Source organism: Leopardus geoffroyi, chromosome D4 (assembly GCF_018350155.1).
Source record: "Leopardus geoffroyi isolate Oge1 chromosome D4, O.geoffroyi_Oge1_pat1.0, whole genome shotgun sequence".
NCBI classification, from domain to species: Eukaryota; Metazoa; Chordata; class Mammalia; order Carnivora; family Felidae; genus Leopardus; species Leopardus geoffroyi.
In genome coordinates this window covers 27,670,234-27,681,949 of record NC_059342.1, presented here as the reverse complement: position 1 = coordinate 27,681,949, position 11,716 = coordinate 27,670,234, and the positions used below count along the sequence as shown (strand labels likewise).

Sequence of the window (11,716 nt, the reverse complement as noted above, 5' to 3'; positions counted from 1 at the left end):
CCTTAGGAGATCGCTTTCTGGGTGTTCTGGCCTCTTAGGTGGGTAGTGTTGGATCACTTGACCTTTTTGAACTTAAATGTCTTCAGTCTTTGCTTCAAGAATTTTCTGAAGACTTAATAATGTCTGTCTTACACATAATAAGAGAAATTACAATGAAGGCTGCAGTGAGATATAATTGTTACCTATCAGATTGGCAAGGATCCAAAAGTTCAGTAACATGTTGTGTCAGTGATAATGTGCAAAGACAAACACTCCCATATGCTGGCAGAGCTTTGAGGAGAACAACGGATCCGTCACAATTTAGAATGAATCTCTTCTTTGACTCAGTAATTCCATTCCTAAAGATGGTTCCTCTAGCTGTATTAAAGTACTAATAAAATGACAAATGCGTAAGGTTATTCACCATCACACTAAAATACAAAAGGACTGGAATTTAAACGTTCCTAAATGAGAAACGGGTTAAATAATGTATGGTACATCCCCAAATGGAGTATTATACACTCGTCCAAAAGATAAGCAAGTACTATGTCAGCACTTAATGAAGTGATATGGAACGGTGTCTAAAATATACTTTTAAGTGAAAAAAAATAAGGCTAATTTCATTGTTTCAGAAAGATATGTACAGAGTGCCTGGGTGGCTCAATTTGTTGAGTGACTGACTTGATTGTGGCTCGGGTCATGATCTCACGGTCATGAGATTGAGCCCCAGATCAGGTCTGCAGTGAGTATGGAGCCTGCTTTGGATTCAATCTCTCCCCCTCTCTCTGCTCTTCCCCCACTCACTCTCTCTCTCTCTCCCTCTCTCTCTCTCTCTCAAAACAAATAAACATTAGAAAGATACACATTTACATATATATGCAGTATTTCTGAGAATGCATACAAGAAACTGATTGTGGTGGTTGAGGGAAGTGGGTGCCCAGATGCAGAGATGAGTAGAAGCTTTTTGGACACCTTGCACTTTTTACAACCTTGCATGCTTTACTATGTATGTGCATATATTTTCTATACAAAAAAAATACACTTAAGGGGCACCTGGGTGGCTCAGCCGGTTAAGCATTTAGCTCTTGGTTTCAGCTCAGGTCATGATCTCACAGTTGGCAGGATTGAGCCCCGCATCAGGCTCTGAGCTGACAGCACAGAGCCTGCTTGGGATTCTCTCTCTCTCTCTCTCTCTCTCTCTCTCCTTCTCTCCTTTTTGCACTGTCTCTCAAAATAAATAAATAAATAAATAAACTTAAAAAATACATTTAGAAATTCTTAAGTAAAATAAACTATAAAGCAAACCAAAAAAAAAAAAAAAGTGAAAGGAGCTTGGGTAATTCAATGCATGCCCATGCATGAAGCAAAGATATAAAGGATAAAGCCACCTCTCACAAAGTTCCCTAATGCGAAGACCATTGGCACAGAGAGCTGACCCAGGTGAGAGCCCAAGAAATACTTCTGAGACGGATAACTCAACTATATGAATGATTACGTCAATATAAATCATTAATCATTTGGGGAGATGTGCACAACTTATGGGTTTAAATCACATGTATGGCCTCACTTTAATTTTTTTTTCATGGACAGAAAACGAATACTAATTATGGAAGCTTTAAGTAATGAAGCTGTAAATGAAAAGATTTGCTGTAAGATGCCTTCTAGGTTAAAACAGAGTGCTTCCCAGGAGGTTTCAGGAGAGTGAAACTATCCTGTGTGACACCATCATGGTAAATACAGAGTGTCATGCATTTATCAGAACCCACAGAATGCACACCACAAAGAGCGAACCCCAGTGTAAACTCAGAGCTTTCTTTAGTAATAATGTGCCAACACTGGTTCATCAACTGTAACAACTAACATTGTATTACAAACATAATACAAGATGTAAATAAGAAGGCAAATTAAACCTGAGGGAGGGGAGAAGGGAACGTGGAAACTTGGAACTTTGCAAGCAATTTTTCTATAAGCCTAGAAGTGTATTTTTAAAAAATAAGGTCTATTAATGACAAAAAAAGGAAGAAGGGAGAAAGAAGGGGGCGTTGGGGAAAAGGGAGGGAAGAAAGAAAGGCAGAAGAACAAAATTGGAAGACTTTTTTTTTTTTTTTTTCAACGTTTATTTATTTTTGGGACAGAGAGAGACAGAGCATGAACGGGGGAGGGGCAGAGAGAGAGGGAGACACAGAATCGGAAACAGGCTCCAGGCTCTGAGCCATCAGCCCAGAGCCCGACGCGGGGCTCGAACTCACGGACCGCGAGATCGTGACCTGGCTGAAGTCGGACGCTTAACCGACTGCGCCACCCAGGCGCCCCAGTTGGAAGACTTTTAAAAAGGCTTCAGCCTTCTGGCACGTCCAGTAGGCACTCATTAAATATCTGTTGGCTTCAACTGAATGAAATTCAGTGAGAAATGAGCAGGTGAATGTGAAAGCAGATTTAAAATGTAGGAAGAGTGTGAATTCATTAGTGATGTGTTTGGTAAAGTCCTGGGATACACATTTCATTGGAAAAGAACTAGGTGGCTGGAATCTTTATGAATCGTTAAGATCATACATTTGTTTCCCAAGACACTTTATGACAATTATGCATTTCCAGCAATGAAGATGTAAGCAATTCTAATGCATGTCCCCCCAAACTGCTTGACAGGTATTAATCACACACTCACAAATCCTACTAGCTCATTGATAGATATACATATTTTTGTTGTTGACAGCTACATGATTTTTAAAAAGCTGATTTTTAAGACAGTTCATAAGTTCTGTTCCAAATTATGGTATTTTTATTTAGAGAACAGTTTATCCAGATTTATGAAACGATAGGAAAAAGTTTCTTCCTGATTTCAATAGTGAAAAAAACAGATTTTTGAACCAAGGTCTGGCGTGGCTTTGAGACATTCTATAATACCCATTGTAGAATTGGCCCCAATTATTTTTGAACTTAAGGCGTGACGGGCGAATGCGTACAAGGTGCTATCTTGGAAAAGTTACTCTTTGTAGGAAGCTACAAGTCTGCCAGCTGCAAGGCGGAGAGAAGGTGTGCCTCAAGCGGTCCATACAGAACTTGCTACTTCAGAGAGTGTGAAAGTCAAGTTTCCTGAGAATGGGAGCTCCTGCTGGTTTTTTGGGATTTCCTCTCGTTATTAGATGTTGAAACCCGGCCAGGATCTTGATCTCTGGAGTCCCAACGCAATGGTGTGGGGCGCGTCTTCTGCCCCTTACAGAACGGCGGTTCCGTCCACGCCTCCCACGTGGCAGGAAAGGCTGGGTTGTGTTGCCAGTTTCCATCCTGGATCATTAACAACATTCTTTGAAGAATCAAAAGTTTGTTTCTTACATTTCTATTCCTTTTCCCACCGTGGTGAATCCTTAAATTCCTGCACCTAACAACGTAATCAACTTTAAAACCAAAGAAAATGACAAGTAGCAATATATAGTACAGAGCTTTTTCAATTATCTGCGGTGAAAGGCCAGATTACTGTTTCTATTGCAGATACTTTGGTAAAAGAGAATAAAAATAAGTTACTAGAAAAATGAGATTTTTATTAGATTCAACAGACATAAAATGACATTTCCAAGTTGCAGTATCCGGATGCTTACTCCTAAGTTGCCATGGGCCACTGAGGACCAGTCCAGGGACCAGCGCCAACCTACAACCCTCCCCCCGCCCCCTGCAAAAGGACAAGGGCACATGACCCAGACCCAGTGAAGTTCCAGGGCTTTGCCTTGAACGTTTTGGGGGGGAAAGGCATTATTTCTATCGCAACTGCCAGAAAATACATAACATTCACATTTTAGCTAGACTAGTGAGTGTTCAAGCAGGATTTCATCGTTTTCTCATTTTCTTTCATCTGACTACTAGTTAATTTAAACATCTTTGCACTTGCCTGTTGTCATTTGGATGTACAGCCCTATGAATCATCTGTTTGCATCTTCCCTCATTTTCTCTTAGACTTTTTCCTGGAAGTTTGTAAGAGCTCTATGCACTCTATCAATATTCTTGCCAGATCTGTGGGTCTATTAACTTGGTCTCTGGCACTTCCACATACAACTACTTAATTTTGTATGTAGTCGAATAGGTATGTTTTTCTTCCACATCTTCTGATTTTCCAGTCTTGGTTATCATAAGAGTCTTTCTAATTCTAGGTTATATACATCATTGCCAAGATTTTCTTATTTGTTTGCTTTATATTTAACTTTTTACCTGGAATTTTTTTCTACATTTCCTTCTACCTAGGTTACGAGCTTTGCCAGCATCGTTTACTTAAGAGACTTTCCCCGCTGATTAAAGCATAACCTCTGTGAGGTTAATATATGACCAAGATGATGGCTTAATTAGCCTTAATAATTCAATCAACATGGGAATATCATTTTACACTTTAAAACTTCAGAACCGTATCATTCTCTTTAGGCTTTCCGGGCCTCTGTCGTAGAAGCAACGTGGACTCGTTCTGAGATGGTTGATTTAGAAAACAAAAAGGTCTAACTTTTCATCATTCAACCCATCAAATATTTCATTGACTGCGATATGGGTTAATGGGATGTGGGACGTAAGGAAAACAGAAGAGTCCAGAGAGATCTCCGGCCCAAACAGTTGAACATGATGGAAATTGTGTGTGATTATCTCTTGTAACACCATAAACCACCTCCAAAGCCAGTGGCTTAAAACAGCAGTCTTTGTTATTTGTTGCGATGCTTTGAGCTGAGTGGGCTAAACTGTACTGTCACCTGTACTGATCCAGTGCAGGGTCAGGTGAAGAAAATGTTTCTAGGGCACAGAGTTGAGTAGGAGGCACTCTTTCTTGAAGTCCCTGCAATACCACTAACGTATAGTTTGCAAATATCTCCTCCCACTCCATAGGTTTCAGCCGGATGTTAGTTAAGCGAAGTGAAGATCCAGCCCAGAAAGCAGGTGGAGAATATAGGAGATTTTGCTGAGAACAGATCGAGAGTAGAAGTGGGGTATTTTCAGGTGGACAGGTGCTCATGATGAAAATTAAATCAATTTAAGAGATGTTCCAAGTGATATGGGGATTAGTGGCTGGGTGATGAGGGACAGCTGGGAGGTCTGGTGATTATTACTGAAAAGCTGGATGTGAGACACGGTGTACTCATGGTCTCGGGAGCTTATGGGGGTGGGGTGTTCATTTATTCTCCTATCTCATCAGAGCCTCCTTCTGAGGCTTGGTCTCTTGGACGGCTGATTGCTCCACAGGCCTGGAACGCCATCAGTCTGGGGTGGAGATATCCCCAGAGAAGACAAAACTCTTGGCCCCCCCCCCCCCCTTAAATCCCACTGAGAGCAAAATTAAGGCCAAGACGGGCAAGTTTTGCAAACCACAACAATCAGCCCACGGACCTCTCGAGTAGTGCTTCTCAAAGTTTGCTCCCCAGACAAGCAGCAGCAGTAGCAACCCTTGAGAACTTGTTAGAAATGCAGATTCTCAGGTCCCACAAGCCCTACTGGATCAGGAACTCCAGGAGCTGGGTTTTAACAAGGCCAACCTGCAAGTCTCATGCTCAGGAAGATATGAGACCCACCATTCTAAAGGAACTCAACAAACATTAGTTTAAAAATGCAGATGAATGTTGACTTTGTCCTTATGCCCCTAAAATCACAGAACATTAAAGATGAAAAGATTTGGGGCGCCTGGGTGGCGCAGTCGGTTAAGCGTCCCACTTCAGCCAGGTCACGATCTCGCGGTCCGTGAGTTCGAGCCCCGCGTCAGGCTCTGGGCTGATGGCTCAGAGCCTGGAGCCTGTTTCCGATTCTGTGTCTCCCTCTCTCTCTGCCCTTCCCCCGTTCATGCTCTGTCTCTCTCTGTCCCAAAAATAAATAAACGTTGAAAAAAAAAATTAAAAAAAAATAAAAAAATAAAGATGAAAAGATTTGATTTCAAGCGTCTAACGTGGCCTTGAGTCTCCCATGTGAAAGATTCACGTCTCAGAGAGAGTGAGATTTGCCCAAGTCCTCTTGGCAGAACTGAGTGAGACAACAACTCCAAATAACAACAAGCCCGGGGCCTGAGAAATGGGTGTTTTCATGGGCCACACAGTGGCAGCTTTTCTATTAAAAACACACACACATGCATACATACATACATACATACATACATACATACATACAGACGATAGATACTGTGTTTTCTACTATTCAAATCAGAGCAACATGGTCTGCCTTAACTCAACCTGCTTCTTTTAAAATGCTTTGTTTTGTTTTGTTTTTTTAGGGGGGAGGCGGACAAGGGGATTGCCGAGGTGCAGCTTCCCAAGGCAGACAGCCTCTGAGGAATGCAGCCGTCTCCCCAGGAACGGGAGGGTTCTTTTGCAGCCTGATAAATCTTCCTACGCTGAGGCTCTGTTCTGACTTTTGCCATTTCTAATTCACGCGGCCTCAGGGGAGAGGCGGACGGCCGAACTTTGCGCGCACTGGAGCCCCGGCTCCCTCTGCTTTTGGAGAGGAGATTTAGCCTTAATTTTTGTGACAGATGGAGTTGATAGTCCCTCCACGGAAAGGGGAGGAAAAAAGCGCCAGTTTTTGACAGGCCGCAGAAGCCCGGTGCCTCTGGTGGTTGAAGGCTGCGTTGCGCCACAGTTAAGGTAGTTTGCAAACTCCCGCGCCTGGATTGCAGAGGCTGCTGTACCCAGGCGGCTTCCCTTAACCGAGGGACGGATTGAAACCCACTCTAATAGAAACCTTGCTGCATGCCAGTTTATCCCCTTCCTTTATAACTGCGGCCATATGGTGCTGCTCAACATTCCTGAAGATTTTTAATGCTGTAATTATTTTTTCATCGCCGTCCGAGTTAGAAACTTATATGCCTCAAAGAAATTAATTTGATCGGATTTATGTCTTGCAACTGACACGGCTCCTCGGCTCAAGAACCGTACCTGCCAGGTCGGCAAAGAGGGACCCTGTGGTTGGGGCGGGGCCCTTGTAAATATCTCATCGGCATTCTCCTACCTGAAGTGTGGGCCTCTTGTGTGCGTTTGAGTTTTGTTTCGTTTTTCTTCAGTTTCAAAGTCCAACGTTAAATTCTCCCCCCCCCCCCCCACTTAACTCCTCCTCACTGGTGATCAGGACTCAAAGATAGGGAACTAGATAAACAAACTGAATTCTGAACCCAGTCGAAGGCACAGATGGGAGCCAGGGAGAATTAATAAAACTCTCAAAAAAAAAAAAAAAAAAAGGAAAAAAGACCCCAACAAAAAGGCCTGTGGCAAAGCCGGATGCGAACAGCTGCCCCTGAGCCCTGCCCGCTGATTCTGAGCTTGAGCCGGGGCTCCATATCCGAGCCTCCTTAAGAGTAGGAGGAGCTCCCGGGCCTCTGTCAGGCTCCTTAAGCCGTTCCTTTCAAGCCCTGAATGCCTGAATGTGAGCTGCCCACCACCCTCCCCGCCCTCCCCCACTCCGCAACCCCACTCCACTCCAGCGGCTCGTAAAAAAAAAAAAAAAAAAAAAAAAAAAAAAAAAAAAAGTTTCAACAACAACAGGCAGGACCAATAGCATCTCGAAAAGCCGGGAAAGGGGGCCGAGCAAAGGGCGAAAGAGAGTGGAGAAAGGAGAAAGCGGGCAGGCTCGGAGCGCGCGGGGCCGGGGCTCGGCGAGCTGGAGAAGCGTTGCTAATGTTTTTGTTTGTTTGCTTTTCCATGCATGCATAATGAGGGGGCACCGCGGCACCACGCGGGGGCTCCCGGCCCACTTTTGTATTTAAAGCCTCGCAGCCAGCGAGTCCGCAGCCGGGCTCAGCGGATCCGCTCCCGGGGCCCCTTGTCACCCGAGAAGCCGCCGCCGAGGGAAGCCCGGGAGCCGCTCTCCGGCCGCGCCGAGTTTCTTGTTCTCCCCGCGCCGCCCGGAAAGGGCTCCCCGGAGCACGGAGAGGCCGGGGTCGCCGCGGGCGGAGGGGGAGGGGACGCGGGCGTCCAGGGCCGCGGGAAGGCGGGCAGCGCACCGACCCGAGCCAGGAAGCGGCGCGATGCTAGAGCCCGCAGCGGCGGCGGTGGCGGCGGCGGCGGCGCGGCGCTGAGCCCGGGAGGAAGGAGCCGCTGCGGCCGCACAACGGATCTGCAGGCGCGGAGCAAAATGCACCCGCGGCGCCGCGCGGTCCTGCAGCCCCGCCGCGGCCCCGCGGCCCGCAGCCCCCCGGGGCGGCAGTGAGCGCCTCCCGCCACCGCCGGGGGCCGAGCGGAGGGGCTCTCCGCGGCTGTGCATTTCTGGGAAACCACCACAGCCCGAGCGAGCGGGCGACCCGACCTTCTGCGAGCGGCGCGGCACCAGCGAGCGGCGCGCATGGATTTATGAAAACACTCATGCAAGAAGTTGGCAGGACTGGGGCAAACTTTTCCACCGGCTCCGCGTCCGCCGCTGCCCGCGCCTCGTCTCCTTTCCCCTCTTCGCCCGGCGGCCGCCGCTGCCCGCGATGGTGGCAGGGCTGCTGGGCGGCGGCGGCGGGGCCCGCGCGGGGACCGTGCCGGGCGCCTGGCTGTGCCTGATGGCGCTGCTGCAGCTGCTGGGCTCGGCGCCGCGGGGCTCGGGGCTGGCGCACGGCCGCCGCCTCATCTGCTGGCAGGCGCTGCTGCAGTGCCAGGGGGAGCCGGAGTGCAGCTACGCCTACAACCAGTACGCCGAGGCGTGCGCGCCCGTACTGGCGCAGCGCGGCGGGGGCGACGCGCCGGGGGCCGCCGCCGCCGCCGCCGCCTTCCCGGCCTCGGCCGCCTCGTTCTCGTCGCGCTGGCGCTGCCCGAGCCACTGCATCTCGGCGCTCATTCAGCTCAACCACACGCGCCGCGGGCCCGCCCTGGAAGACTGTGACTGCGCGCAGGACGAGAACTGCAAGTCCACCAAGCGCGCCATTGAGCCGTGCCTGCCCCGGACGAGCAGCGGCGGCGCGGGCGGCCCGGGCGCGGGCGGGGTCATGGGCTGCACGGAGGCCCGGCGGCGCTGCGACCGCGACAGCCGCTGCAACCTGGCCCTCAGCCGCTACCTGACCTACTGCGGCAAGCTCTTCAACGGGCTGCGCTGCACCGACGAGTGCCGCACGGTCATCGAGGACATGCTGGCCGTGCCCAAGGCGGCGCTGCTCAACGACTGCGTGTGCGACGGCCTGGAACGGCCCATCTGTGAGTCGGTCAAGGAGAACATGGCCCGCCTGTGCTTCGGTGCCGAGCTGGGTAACGGCCCGGGCAGCAGCGGCTCGGACGGGGGCCTGGACGACTACTACGACGAGGACTACGACGACGAGCAGCGCGCCGGGGGCGCGGGCGGCGAGCAGCCGCTGGACGATGACGACGGCGTCCCGCACCCGGCGCGCCCGGGCGGCGGCGCTGCAGCCACGGGCGGCCGCGGGGACCTGCCCTACGGGCCGGGGCGCAGGAGCAGCGGCGGCGGTCGCTCGGCGCCCGGAGGCGCTTGGACCCCGCTCGCCTCCATCTTGCTGCCGCTGCTGCCGCTGCTCTTTTAGCCCTGGAGTCCCCCGCCGTGGGCTGCGGGAGGGCCTGCGCCGGGGCACCTGTGGCACGGGGACCGAGGGGATGGTTTGGATACTTTCCAAAGCGTGTACTAAGTAGACTCTGCCTAGCGGGTCTCTCCTGCACGACTCTTGGCACTTCTCCCGTGTCCTCTCCCGAGCATGACTTCTTGGACATCCTCCCCCTCCCATTCCAGGCTCCAGAAACTCCCAGCTCGTCTGCCCAGCGGAAACCGGCCTAGCTAGAGTTTAGGATGCCGGGATGGAATGGGGGAGGCGGGGGTGGGTGGGTGGGTGGGTGGGATGTGGAGAGAGGATACTGACCTGTGGGGCCTTAACAGTTTCAAAGGAGTGGGCTTGGAGCAGGAGTTTGAAGGAAGATTTACATTTGCAAAGGGGCTGTTTATTAGCATTTTAACTGTGCGGGGTGAGGGGGGGGGGGGCGGGGAGTGCCGGTGTCGACTTTTATTGTGGCCAGTGAGGACATTGCAATCGTGAGTAAACAGAAAAGTCCCACTAACCGATTCATTTGTTTACTCTTGGTCAGCGCTCAGAATTCTGTTTGGGCGGGGGAGGGGGAATGGGAAGGGGTTAATATGCCTGAATTCGTTTGGGGCAACTTTGAGCCCTTGACCTTAATTTCATTGCCACCACTCTGATCTTTTAGCACATTTCTTAGGATTAAGGGTCAAAAAGATGCTGATCTAAAGGGTTGCTAGTGGTGTTGAACAATGCAACTTTTTATGTAAAAGAGCTGTGCACTGCCATCTATGAAAGCCTCTTATGATGTTTGTCTTGTCATTTTTGTTCTTTACATCAAATTGTATGTACAAATATGCGGAGAAAATATATTGCCTCTGCTTTTATCAGGGTGCTAAACTCTGGTACTTCTATATAAAGTGTATTAAAACTGGGATTTGTTACCAGTGGCTGTACTGTGTATATAGAATTTTTATAAATTGTATGCTTCAGAAATAATTTATTTTTAAAAAGAAATTAAAAATTTAAATCTGCAACCATGTTACACTTTCCTCCCTGAAATGTATAGAATCCGTGCGTCACCAGGGATCCAAACCCACAGTCCATTGTGAAGTGTGCTCTATCTAGAACAGTCTTAAAATGTACAGTGTATTTTATAGATTTGAAGTTAACATTGTTATTTTCAAGAGAATTTATGGACATTGTAGAAATGTATAAATGCATTTCCAAACTGCCTTAAACATTGTATTTTTATAGACATCGTTTTTAAAAAAAAAAAAGTCCTATGTTTTAAATAACTATGGCTTTGTGTATTTTTTGGTTATTTGTTTTATTAAAATATGTACATCAGTAAAGAGTTTTTAAATAATGAATATGGTGTAGTTACTTTCCAGAGTTACACTGTGGGTTACCCAATAATGGGTAAGGATGGGGGTGGAGGGGCCCCGGGGAATCTATCAACCATCAACTGAAATTAAAATACAGCACAAGACAAGAAATGAGGGCTATTATTTCTGCCTCTAATTTAATGAACAATTAGACATGTGTAAATGAAGCAGCTAAAAAGATAAAACTGACTGGCCTGCATTGGTTTTTACCTTTATGGAGAGAACTCCAAGATAGTGTCTTGCCTTTCTTTTGCCTCTAACTCTTCTCTACACAATTTGGGATAACCCAGAGGTCTCTCACCCCTCCCTCCTTTTCCACTGAGACACCCCCCCAAGCCCCTCCTCCAGGAGTGTCTCTATCTAGCTATGGACATTCTCATACAATCAAACATGCCAATAACATCTGTTACCAATAGGTCTTAGGAAACCTGGGACACCCCTTCAAAGTCATTTTCACACGTCTGTTGAAAAAGTACAAAAATTTGTTACAAAACATTCAGGCGGGCAAAAGTAAACACACTGGGGAGAGGAACAATCCCCAGAACTTGTAATATTGTTGTGAGGAGTTGTTTAGCAGTGGGCTGAAGGCTGGGTTCCTGCCAGAGCTACTGATCTACACTCAAACGCCCTTAGATAAATAATTACACTCTTAAGCTGTGTCGAGTGCTGATACACTTGACCTTGTAAATAGAAATGTTTGCAGTAGGAATAAACTCCGGCATTGGAAAATCTTTTAAACATTAACACAAAAGAGAGCGCTCTGTCCTCTGGGGATTTGAGTCTGAACCTCGCCAAGCTAGGCACTTGCAAGAGGGAAAAAAAGTTTATTTATCTTCTATTCCTGGTGTTTATTTAAAGCTTTTCATTTTAAACGCGGTGATTGGAAGGCGAGTCAGGAGTTTAAAAG

The 11,716-nt window shown here is 48.1% G+C and overlaps 1 protein-coding gene across 1 annotated transcript; it reads left to right on the top strand.

Annotated features, from left to right (window-relative positions):
* The first annotated feature begins 8,256 nt into the window (after window positions 1-8,256).
* GAS1 (growth arrest specific 1) lies at window positions 8,257-10,719 on the top strand. Its single transcript, XM_045468272.1, has one exon. It carries the CDS (start codon window positions 8,396-8,398, stop codon window positions 9,434-9,436), a length of 1,041 nt encoding a protein of 346 aa, XP_045324228.1. The 5' UTR covers window positions 8,257-8,395; the 3' UTR covers window positions 9,437-10,719.
* The last annotated feature ends 997 nt before the right edge of the window (window positions 10,720-11,716 follow it).